The sequence below is a fragment of the Plectropomus leopardus genome, chromosome 1 (assembly GCF_026936395.1).
Source record: "Plectropomus leopardus strain MGB_pleo_1.0 chromosome 1, ASM2693639v1, whole genome shotgun sequence".
In the NCBI taxonomy this organism is placed as follows: Eukaryota; Metazoa; Chordata; class Actinopteri; order Perciformes; family Serranidae; genus Plectropomus; species Plectropomus leopardus.
This window is the reverse complement of record NC_142176.1, coordinates 40,011,112-40,024,153: the sequence shown is the minus strand read 5'-3', so window position 1 is coordinate 40,024,153 and position 13,042 is coordinate 40,011,112. Positions and strand designations below refer to the sequence as shown.

Below are 13,042 nucleotides of genomic sequence, written 5' to 3'. Positions count from 1 at the left end.
ACCCTCCTTTCTTTTTCTTCTTTTTAGTCTGTAGACCTGGTTGTTATAATACCTCCGAGACTTCTCAGATCTCTTGTGTACTTGCAAAAAATAAAATAATATAAACCCAAAAGCATCTGCACACCAAGAGAGCCCTGCATTAGGACTTTTCTCGACGCCCATAAATCATGCACCAAATAACTTTAATCTAAAATTTCATTAAGTAGTCCTTGTCAGGTAGTAAAAGGAGGGGGATAATGCAGTGGTGTTTAATGATAATTGGTGTTTGGTTAATAAATTCTGCGAGTTCAGATTACGTTGGAGCAGTGGCTGGAATGCTAGCATCAGCAGTGTAACTAAACCTCAAATTGATTAACTCGCATGAACCAGACGCTCACAAAGATGGCAGTGGTCCAAATCAAAAAAAGAACGAGAGAGGGGAAGGATGGGGGGGTGTTAGGAGGTGTGTGTGTGTCTCTGTGTGTGAGAGAGCAGAGAGAGAGAGAGAGAGAGAGAAAGAGAGAGCAGCGAGCATCAGGCCGGATGGTGTTGTGTTGCTCTGGTGTAAGGAAATCAAGTCCCCCCGGGCGCATTTTTAAAAGCCTAATGCCTTTCAAATGATGTCATCACATTTTACTCCCCCCCCCTCCCTCCCTCCCTACCTCTCGCCCAATCTCTCTTAATATCTTTCCCCTTTTCAAACTGTTTCCGTCAATCACCCCCACCCTCCTCCCTAACCCCCCAATCAGTTATTTGGCTACGGGGAGAGGCCGGCGGGCTTCGACGGGAGTCACGTGACGCATTAGAATAATGGCCGAGCAAGAAGCAAAACATCTTGTGTTTTTATGACTGATGTGCCCCCCCCTTCCTAGTTTTATTTCCTGAAAGTGATATCATACTAATCAAAACCACAGAACGTTTAGAGTGCAAAGTGTGATTGAAAGAATACTATTAAGGAACTGGCAACCCCCCCACCACCCTCTCTGACACTGTATATGCACACACTCATTGCTGTTTATTTTTGCTGTTGTTGTTGATGATTTTTTTTTTTTTTTGTCCTCCATTAATGGGAACTGGGTGTGGTCGCTGTAAAGGAGTAGGCAGCGTGCCCTATCCCAGGGGCACACACACACACACACACACACACACACACACACAGATCCTTATCAATTTATATATTTGTCAGTCAGTGGTGGAGGCTGCCCTGGTGGCTTTTCCCCCACGGTGGCGTACATCGGTCACAAGCTCCCGGTGACGTGCTGGTCGGGGAGGCAGTGAGGTGTCTCACACACACACTTCCACACACAGTTGCACTCTCGCACACAGTTAGTCAGAGGGGAGTGTGAGTGCAGCAGACAGCAGGCAGAGTGACTGATACTCAGCCTGCCTCCCAGATGGCCTGCTCAACTCTGCTCCAATCTGATCTCAGAGCCTTTGTTCTGGCATGTTCCATTACGCTGCCGTGACACCAGTAAAGGCAGAGGGGAGAGGAGCTGGTCTCAGATCAGATACAGCTGAATTATACATGTATTTCTCTTTTTTTTCCACCCCCCTCTGTGATATTCTTGTACCCGTACAGTCACAGTTCTGCGTTTTTTCATGTGTTTTTTTTTTTTTTTTTTCGTCCTGGGGTAGAGGCGAATGAGGAGTTTATAGAAAACGCATTCAAACAGTGTTTGAGTTTGATGGCAGAATTTGGGCAGGAAAAAAAGAGGTGGCTTGAATGTTTCATTAGAATACATTCTTTAGTGGTTTTATACATATATACGTGATGATATTTTGTGGGGCTTTGACACAGGAAACAAAATCCATATAAGAGGGATGCAGTGGCTTGCAAATATTCATCTTTTATGACAGTTAATATCAAATATCAAATAGTTCCAGGATTTTTTCTCTGTGATATGATCAAGAATCCTCCCTTGCTACATTTGCAGCATTTACACCCAGTTTTCAGTAGGGATGCATGATATGGGACTTTAGCCGATATCTGACATGCCAATATTTTTTTCTCATTTTGGCTGATTGCCAGTGTCAATACTGATATATGCACATTTTTCCACCTAATTGCAGAGATCATCGGGTCTCTCCTGTAGTGGAATTAACACATTACACCTTCCCTTATCATGATGGCTCACTGGTGGCACATTTGCTGGGTGAAAAGATAAAACGACTTTAACCTGTTTCATGTAAAACATGCCATATTAATTCTTATGTAACAAATTTTAGACAAATCTTTAACATGTATCCTACTTTAACAGACTTGGATGATGCTCTCCTCGAGACAATCCTGACAGTAGCCAAAACCAGGGCAAAATCCACCCATTTCAATGGATTAAAGTCACGTCATTAACCCTTTGAAATCTGGATTGGCATCACTTTTCTTGAGCTACTTGTTTAGACACCTTCAGAACTATTTTAACCTTTGAACCCTAAGCAGGTTGGTTTGCTTTCTTTTGGAAACATTGGAGAAAAAGGCGATGAGCAGCGTGTCAAGCTATCTCCCCCAAGTTCTAGGATATAAATAGATTTGGGTTTTTTTTAAACTAGGCAAATGTGTCCAAACAAGCTGTATTTATAGTTATAATAATTATACATTTGAAATTACTTTACATGATTATAAATATTTTAAACACTTTTTTCAAGTTATTTCCTTCTTTAGTTTTTTGTTTGTTTGTTTTTTGTAATTTTCTTTCTTTTCTTTTCTTTTCTTTTGTTTTTACAATTTTCTTTTTATTTTGCAGTTTGTTTTGGGTTGTTTCTTTTTGTGCTGCGCAATGCCTTCTTTGCATAGTATAAGAAATCACACCAATCTGCTCAGGTTTCAAAGGGTTAAAGAGTCATCTTAATAGCCGGTAATATCGGCAGAAATGTTTGTTTTGGGCCAATGCTGATTTTTTATTTTAAAGCTGTTCTCTGGCAATACATTGACATTATCATGCATGCTCTTACTGTAATTCAATCAAATTTAAATGTTTTCATTTTAGAAAATCTTCGGTTTAAGCATGTGATACACTCACCACTTTATTGGTCAGTGAACTTGGAGCCAACCTCGTACAATTTTTACTAGTTTGTTTTTTAGTGTCCTTAATGGTGGTATCATGCCAATATTTTTCCTTTTGAATGTAGAATTTGAGCAATTTTAGCAATCTGTCAACATGAAAATGGTCATATTTGATGATTCTGAAGAGAAAATGTCACATCCTCCTAATTGTATAATAGTGTGAGCAAAGTGAAAGAGTAATCGCAGCTGGCCTTTACGGGCTTGTATATAAAAAGCCAAAGGCTCACCTGTGACAATCACTTTAATGTTGCGTCTCCTACAGTGAATCCTCTTTGCATAAAAAAAAAAAAAAGATGGAAGATGTGGAAGGAAAATCAATACTCGGAGGATAGTTACGGCTGGGTGTCAACCAGCGATTGAGAGTCTCTCCCTCACATCACACACCCAGCTGTGTACGCTGATGCCTAATATACGGGGTGACCTTCAAAATGTCATAAATGTGTTGTGCAATAAAGTGTCAATATTTGTGGTTATATGGAGCAGTATGACTTTTACAGTAATTGGAACAGTCGCATTAAAAGCTGCGGATCAGTCAACTGATTAAAGACAAGCATGCTGGACACCCGGCTAGTTGTCAGGGAATGACGAGGATTCTCACACGTACCTATGGCGCCTGTGATACACACACATGCATGTGAAGAGTGAGGAAGCACAGCCAAAGTTGTGTTTTACCTTTCTTTGTTGTGCGTGTGTGTGGGAATGTGTGAAGCCCATTTATTATTGAAGGGCTGTTATATGCCAGGAGAGCACACTCGCATCCTCTCAGTAATGTGTCTTCCTCTTACAGGAGCACTATTAACCCTGACACACAAGGACGTGTGTCTGAGTGTGTGTGACAGAGAGAGACAGACATGTAGAGCTTGTGTATATGTGTGTGTGTGGGGGTGGGGGGGGGGGTGTTGGGGTTGGAAGTGTGGTCTGGTGTTTGTCCTGCTTCTAATCTGTGTTTTGGATTTTTTAATTTTAGCCCCATCTGGGGTGGGCAGGTGGGCTACTGTCTGTTACACGATCTGGGGAGTCTTTGCCAAAAGGGGATCTGTACAGTAGACCGCTCGAAATATGTTTATGAGGAGGCGACTATGGCTACAGTATGGTGCAGTCCTGGACCAAGCACTGGGGGAATTGTACTCGCTTTTATTTATTTATTTTCTGTCCTCTTTTAAATGTATTCAAATTCAAATGCAAAAGAATGGGGCAGGGGGGGCACACTTGATGTGTTCACACAGTGCTGAAATTATGCAGGAAATTATATTTTCACCTGTGATATTATACATACAGTTTGTGATTTTGTGTAATTTGCATCAAGCTTTGCAATATGCGGTAGCAGGAAGGTCACAATATTGTCATGAGATGCTGAATTTCCTTGAAAATGTCACATTTTTTTTAAGTGGATTGAAGTAAATTTAATGAAACAGCACCACCATCAATTTTCCATTTTAACAACACAACAAATTTTATTAGCAGTCATTTAATTTAGTTTTAGGAGACCCAGCCCTAAGTCCCCATCATGATGCGCTCTAATAACAAATGATTTGGCTTAACAAGAACAACAACAACAACAAAGCTGACACAACGGTTTGCGTCAGTCTTTTTGAGTTATGACAACTTCTAAAGAAATCACATGCAACAAATGCACAACATGGAATTAAGGGAATTAGCCTTCTTCTGCAGTGATAGGTATTTTTTAGTAGCACTTACTTAATAATTGATCACTGTTAAAAGAAACTATTTGATTTAACTTTAAAAAACTTAGTGTCCGGGATTCCTTAAATTTTTAAGTTGACCGGTTTTGAGAAGACAAGTTGGATCTTTACAAATTAGCCCAACTTGTCTTCTCAAATTCAGTCAACTTAGAATTGACAGCCTGGACACTAGCTTTTTCAACTTAAAACAATTAGTTTCGGGGTGGCCTCTAGCTCACCTGCTAGAGTGTGCGCCTCATATGCTGAGGCCTTTGCAGCGGCCCATGTTCAATTCGAGCCTGTGGCCCTTTGCTGCATGCCATTCCTCCTCTCTTTCCCATATTTCCTGTCATTCTACAGCTGTCCTATCAATAAAGGAAAAAATCCCCCCAAAATAAACTTAACAAACCCCAAGTAGTTACTTTTGTGAACACAGGTTTTAAAAAAGAAAACATCCCTAAAACTTAGTCGTAACTGTCTGAATTTCTCCAGGCGTGTTAAGTGGTCTGGTAAGGGGACTTGAAATCCTGAAATAAAGGTGGAAAAGTGAAATTATCAAGCCAGTTTCATTGAGTTACTTCAACTTGAATTTTGCTTTAGATCAGTTAACGCAGAAATTTGACTTTATATTGCGCATAGTATTAAGTTGATGTAATTACTTAAATTATTATGTCAACACAACTTATCAAAATGTCGTGCGACTTTGTGTTGTAGTTGTTTGGCCTGGCACTCAGTCCTAACTGTCTGACTTTGGCCTGGCATGTTTCATGGTCTGGGGAGGGGGCTTGAAATCCTCAACTGAAGGTGGAAAAACAGTTGAATTTTTCAAAAGCAGAAATTTGAATTTTTATCTGGCATGTAATTAGGTAGTGATGTTACATCCCATGAATTTCTTTTTGGAAAAAGTAACGGACAACCTTGTTGAATGCCCCTCTGTATATTATTTTCCGTACTTTCTTCCATGCATCATTCTCTTTCTGTGTAATAACACATATTTAAAAAAAAAAAAAAGATGTGCAAAGCAAGCTCATTTTAAACCAAGATCCACAGTTTAACATCTGCTTCTAAAACCTAACTGTCTCCCGGCTTCTTTCTCCTCGCTAGCGCGCAGAATTAAACCGCACAGTTGCCAAGCCCAAGTAGAAGCAGCTGGTATTTAGTATCTGCGTATTGTCACAGACTTACATTTAGGTTGCCTTTCAGTTTCAGTTGTGATAAATAGCCCTCAGCCTGATAGCAGTGTCGCTGAATGGAGTTGTGTGTTTAGTGTCAGTGTGGAAGAGGACTTGCTGACTTGGGTCTTTCCATTCTGTAAACCTTATTTGACTCCCCCCCGGCAGAGGAGGGGTGGAATGGGGTGGGAAGCGACGGGAAAGAAAAGATTAGGCTAATGTTAAAAAATGTCCCTTATTGTGTGGCGTGGTTGCCTAAGTGGGTTGCTCGATTTTGATTCTTTCTCTTTCTTTCTGGTTCCAACCGCCTCCTCCCCTTCACACATACCAAATCATGTGCCAGATTAAAAAATAAATAACATTTTTTACTGTGTTTGTGCTTCTTGGAGGTCACGCGTACATGTTAAATATAATATTTTTTTTACTATGGAGTCCACAGACTCGGACTGGTTTTGTCAGTACCTTTCTTTGCTTTAACCACATGAACACAAAGTCCATGACTTGTGTCACTGTTCTCTCCCTGATACACATTTCAAATGAATAAAGGCTGATATCCCTTTAATGTTCCGCTCAGCTGTTTGGTAGAGGACATTTTAAGTCACTATATCTTAATGAAAAATGTGTTCAACTGAACTTATTTAAGTTATCTTTATTGTTTGGGTAAGGTACAATGTAAAAGTGGACTGCTTTAAAAAAAAAATGTAGTGCCCGAGCTGCCCTAAACCTTTAAGTTGACTCAATTTGAGAAGACAAGTTGAATCATTTCAAAATCACCTCAACTTTCAATTACCTATTTTCTCAAATTTGGTCAGCTTAAAATTTTTAGGCAGGCCCGACACTAACCTTATTAAGTTAAAGCATATTGTTTATTTATTGTTATTATTTTTTTTAAATGTGCTCCACCAAATGCTTAATTTAGCCTTTTATGATAAAGGTGGTGAAGCTAAGTTAATGAAATTGAAATTGACTATTTTCTAAGATGTATATGAACTTCTTAACATTCATTGATGCTAAATGATACATTTCATGTTATCCATTACTATATGGTAAAAATATTATTTTTTTATTTATCTAAAGCCATGCTCAACCAAACTGCAGGCTACAAAAGGCTCAAATTTTGACTTTGATATTCATTACTGATGCCGGTCAGGTATAATGTTTTAGTTTTTATTTCACCTTATGCTCATTGGTTGATGCCGTGAGGTTACGGTCAGGTGGGCGGTGACATCATCACCGTGGAAGTTCCGGTGAAAGGTCCGCGCGAGCTCCGTATGTTTAGTAAGTTAGTTAGTTAGTTGTTCGTCCGAGTGCTTAGTTAGTTGGCTAGTCGACAGCTGGACGGATTTTCACCTACAAAGAACGTGTTTTCGTCGGTGTGCGTCGCTGACAAAAGTAAGTTCACATAGGCTAATTTGTGTTTAAATGACGTTTCACAGCCAATAAAATGCAGCTGCAAAGAGTTTCCTCATAGCGCGCGTGGTTACCTGACGTAACCGTCGTGCTACAGGCTAAATACATGTTCCCTTGTATCAAGCTAGCCAAAAAAACATTATTGTCAGTTAGCAGGTGTGCCTTTAAACATTATGCAGGAGAGGTTCAAAGCCAAAAATAGGTTAGCTTTTTTAATTACTATAATCACTCATGAAAGAAAAAAAAAAGATTAAAACAACGATTGAACAAAATTTCATAAGCCGTAATAGAAAGATGATAAATGACAAAAGTTGGTACTACAAAGTCAAAATCAGCACAAATTAATCAATGAATTACTATGAGTCTCTACACATTAGAGTCCTTAATTTGATTTACTTTTTAAAAAGCAATTGTATTATAAATATTGATTGTTGTGATGGAAGTAGATTATTCAAAAGAGACTGTCCTCTGTGATTAAGGGAAGTCTGACAGTATGGGACATAGAAGTCCTTAGAGTGTCTTGCGGGACATTAGTGACTGTCTGAACACTTAAAGAAGTTTGGAAAATGCTCGGCAAGTCATGAATTAGGTGTAGATATTTGCACATAAATACATAAGTCTGGTAAATCTTCACATTATAGATTGATAGAAGTTGATTTTCCAAAGAGAGGAACAGATGCATCACATCTTTTAGTAAAGCTTGTCACTCTGAAAAATATCTTTTTGAATTAGAGAAATTAAAAAAAAAAATCCATTGTAGTATTGTAATACATTATATGAGAATAAATTAAGCTGTAATAAAGGCACAACAATGATTAATCAATGAATGTACTCTTTTTAAGATAATAGTTGACTTCATGGTTTTTTTTACAAGTTACAAGTTCAATATGGTATTTCTATTTGAGTTTTTTGTCTGTAAGTGTTGTACTCATTGTTTTATTTTGTTTATTTACATAAAAAAACACGTAAACACACACACGCACACACACACACACACATATTCTGAATGCAAGCATGCTGAGCCCTACTTCAGTCCCGGCTCTGGCTCTCATTTCCTGTGTGAAGCACATGTGATAACTCTACAGAAAATTCATCCAGGCCTTAAAGTAGTGTTCTGGACAGCACTCCAGGCTGAGAGTGGTGATTAAATTTGACTGGTGCCTTACAGTTAAGATATCTCATTTACACAAACAGTTGAATTGTTCTTTTTATGGTAAAGATAGTGATGTCAAGTAAAATCATAGTAAAATCACAATATTTATGAAATAAAAAAGGATGAATATTCACTGTTACTAATACCATATATTGAATTTTTTTTCATATTTTAATCATACATCAGTATGATTTTTCTCTATTTCTGAGATGTTTAGTTGAAATGGTAAATATCTAGAATATATACATGAAAATGATACCAATACTCGTACAATAAAAAGTAACAATTTGTTTTAACTGAAAAAGAATTGTGTCTGGGTTACCATAACACTTTAAGTTAAATGAATTTGACCAGACAAGTTGAATCACTATAAAATAACCTCACCTAGTAATTTCAAATTCGTTCAATTTTTTAAGCCAGCCCGACCACTTTTTAAACTAACATATAACACAAGTAATATAACTGTACATGTTTTGTAATTGTGATATTTTTCATTCTGTTTTACCATTGACTTGAAGGTCCATCTCAACCGTTTGACAGAGGCTTATTAATAAAAAACAATGTTGTCTGATTAAAAAAAAAAGATTCATGTTATTATAGACCCAAGTACATAAAAAATGCAAAGAAAAAATGTTTTCATCGCTTTATTCTTATGGCAGCCTGCAGGAGAAAGACACCAACATTTAAAAATGAGAGAATATTTTCTATATTTTTACTTTGCTATGAAATCCGTAAATCTGTGGTGACAGTTGTGTGCTGTGTGGGTTCATGTTGAACCTCCTGCACAGTGATGCCCATCAAATGCTATTGGAACTAGTACAGATATTTTTAATTTAACAGCTTCAAGTTACAAGACATATCAAGCATCTGTTGTGTTCTTTTTTGTCTCTTTCAAGTTTTTTTTTCTGAACTTAACTGCGTCGCGCAGACCTTTAAATTTCATGACTGTCAGCACATCACAAGCTCTTAACCAGCCGTACAACGAGGGCCGGCATGTACAATCTGATGATGACACCCTCACCCTCAGATTATGCTGCTGTCAACACATTCCCAGGTTGTCGTCACTCATCTTTAGATTCATATTCGGAAGGTGATTGCGTTGATAACAGACTGCTGTTGCACTAAACTGTGCATCATCGTTTTTTGGGGCGTGCGGAGGAAGTGGCGGAGGGCGGGGTCAAAACTGTTATCACCCTATCATATCTTTGACAGCTACCTGTCAAAATCGGGTCGCGGGAAGAGATGCGAAGAGATCCTGCGATGCTGACATAGACAAATCTATCTCCCTTTTTTTCTCTCCTGTCTGTCTTATTTTGCATTGTTAATTTTTTTCACTGCGATCCAGCATATGCTTAATAGGAATGATGATGATAGCAAGGATAAAAAAAGAAAAACAGGAGGAGAAAGGAGAGACGGTGGTGGTGCAGGTGGTGGTGTTGAGGGGGTGTGTGTGTGGTTGAGTGGAGGGGTGGGGGTGGGGGGGTATCTCAGGACTATGGTGTTTCTAAAGAAACTGAAAAGCTTATGAACTGTCAGCGTTCTGTCAGGGAGGAAAATAGCACGGCCCGTGAGCCCGTTTGATGCGTTTGACTTTGTGTGGCGTTCGCACATTTGAGCAAGGGAAACGGGGGACAATGACTGACAGACAGAGGAGACAGAGAGAAAAAAAAACTGTGTTGTGTTATGATGTGTGGAGGGCTGGTTTGAAGTGGCACTCAACACACCTTCCATTTGTCTCTCCCTCCTTGTGCTGTCTCTGAACGTGCTCCAGATGTTGGGGAGGACTTGGGGAAGGCAGCGGGGAGCATTCAGCCGTCTCTGTCCCAGCATCGTGAGCGGAGCGTGGCCTCGTCCTCCAAGGATTGCCCCTACTGCGGCAAGTCCTTCCGCACCTCCCATCATCTCAAAGTCCATCTGCGGATACACACAGGTCAGTACATCCAGCAACCCGTCCCCACCCCCTCTGCAGCCATGGAGTGCATTTCTACAGCAATTAAACATTTATTGTACTTCATGCAAAATTTACTTTACTACATGTAGTGACATTGCTTCTGGGGTTAGACTGACATATTGGTTTATGAATATTGGCCTAATTAGATATTGGTGTCAATCTGCCTCTGAGATGATGGATATGATGCAGATGAATTGATTGCATATTGGTACTGCAATTGATAGTGCATTGGTTGTGCCAGAGAAATGCTTAATCTGGATTTATTTACAATGCCAGACTAAAAAGTCCTACCTTGAGATACGTTTTGGGATATCAAATTAGAAAGAAAAAAGAAAGAAAGGAATAAGGGAAAGAAGCAAAAAGAATATAAGAAAAGAAAGAAAGCAAGCACAAGGAAGGCAAAAAGACAGCAAGCAAGAAAGAAAGAAAGGGGCAAAGGAGAGAGGCAAAAAAGAAGGAAGAAAACAACAAAAAAGGGAGGAAGCAAAGAAAGAAAGAAGGGAAGGAAGGAACTGAGAAAGAAAGAAAGAAGGGAAGGAAGCAAGAAGGGAAGGGAGGGAAAAAACAAAGGGAAAGAGGAAAGCAATGAAAAAAGACATAAAGGAGAGAGGGAAGTAATTAAAAAAGAATGAAAAGAGGGAAAGAGGAAGGCAATGAAAAGGGAAAGGAAGGAAAGAGGGAGGAAAGAAAAAAACTCCCTCCATCAAAATGTAACACACAGTTGGTCTCTCTTTTGAAATCAAAGTATGACGGTGGCCTAAAAATCAGCCAAACGCTAAAAACCCAGTGATCCCAGTTCATCGGTAACAAACTGTAATTCTCACCTAAATCATAATCCTGTTTAGACCACGAGATGTAATCCTAGAGATATTTTCTCCGCAGTCTTATCAGATGTTTGATTGTAATGCATTTTATTCAAATTGACATAAAGACAAATAAATAAAACTATTCACAAGTAGGAATATGCGGAACAGTGTCCCTGGTCGGGGCTTAAGGCCGTTATTATTCTGTTTTTTCATACTCATTTCATTGAGCTCTAATTAACACAACAAGGGTTCAGTGTCCTCCAATGACATCACTCAGAGGGCAATTTCACACTTGCTAACTCTCAATAACTTTCAAGCCAAAACAAAGCCGGCCTGTCCACAGTTTAGGGATATGCGTGAGATGATGTGCCTAATAGATTAAGCTTTAGTTTTTAGTCAAGCGTTGTAACCCTGTGAGCCGGCCACTCTCTGCCCATACATCTCAGCAAGCAGGGCTCAGGCTCTCCCATGCTAACCCTTCTGCTGGTTGTTGCTGGGAGGTTAAGGCTGCAGTCAGAGTAATGATGTGGACTGTGGACAGTAGCCAGAGCTCTAACCCTCTGCAAGGTATGAACGCCCCACTGACTATCCAGGTTAAAGTCACAATTAGACCATGCAGGGGTCACCTTACAACAAGGACGCCTGGTTGTGGCCGGTGGGCCCTCTGTGTAAAGTGTTTGTAAGTGTAAAGTTTGTGAGGTGATTCCCTGCAGCCTTTCCCTTCATCTCACAGGGAGTTAGTGTTTCATAACTTAAGCTGTGATGGAAACCTTTCCCTATCACGAAAATGGTGTGCTATATAGTGTGTTCGCCATTTTGTAGAAGTGTTTGAATTCTCAACGGTTAATTTAATCCACTGTATAGTGCACTATAAAATACCCACAATGCAAAGCAAATATGAGTGTACATATGATGCACCCTATGTTACTCCCGTATACTACAATGCAATGCAGTTGTGTATTTCCAGAGGAAGAAAATTCCAGCATCATGTCCAATATCTCATTTGGCTATTTCCTATATATTTCACTATTTAATACACAATACATAGAGAATAGTGAGTGAGTTAATGAGTGAACAGTTTGGAGCACAGCTTTAGAGTCATTTTCCCCTTTGTCAATCAAAGATTTGTACTCCAGTTCCTCTAGATGTTCTTGAAAAGCTGAGTCCACCCGTCCTGACCTTTTTGTTAGTTTCTACACTTCACAGCCAAGTAATCCTTGAGTGCCGCTGGAGAAGCCGAGGCTAAAACGCTGAAAAATCAATGCTTGCCTTTCTTCTTATTCTCCCTCTCTGTCTCCCTTGCTCCCCCCCACCCCACTCCCCCCCCTCCTTCTCCATGCACTTAAAAGGCAAAATAAGAGACCCCCCGTACTGTAACCCCCTTTTGCTTCCCTTAATAGGCACACACTGTACCTCAGATCTGGAAAGGAATTAGAGGAAAAGCTTTAAACTGCAGCATGCTAACACGTCTGGTGGATACTCCCATAATTAGGATCCTTATGTTAAATAGCGCATCCAGGTCACAGCCAGGCCATCCCCGACTACACTCCACAGTAGCTGGGGATAGTGGTGGTTTTCGGGGGCGTCTGTTATCTGGTGCTGAAAGAGCTGAGTTATGTCTGCTTTGAGTAGTACAGTAAGGACACCCATGAGGGTCATATTTTATCATGGAGGAAGCAGAGTCCTCAACCAAGGCCTGGCGAAAACTCATTTGGCAAAACACACACAGACAAGAAGGTCCATCTAATTCCATCTACACAGTATATTTTACATTTATCCATTCATATCTCAGAAATACAATAAAATAAAAGACTTTATATGGAGGCCT

The 13,042-nt window shown here is 39.7% G+C and overlaps 1 protein-coding gene across 5 annotated transcripts in view; it reads left to right on the top strand.

The window, feature by feature from the left end:
* The window catches only part of znf536 (zinc finger protein 536), a 298,506-nt gene that overhangs the window by 193,754 nt on the left and 91,710 nt on the right, over window positions 1-13,042 (top strand). For all 5 annotated transcript variants that reach the window (XM_088081055.1, XM_088081050.1, XM_088081061.1 and 2 more), the window contains one exon: window positions 10,229-10,387. In XM_088081055.1, the coding sequence (XP_087937181.1) occupies window positions 10,229-10,387 (159 nt within the window). The remainder of the gene's footprint in view (window positions 1-10,228; window positions 10,388-13,042) is intronic.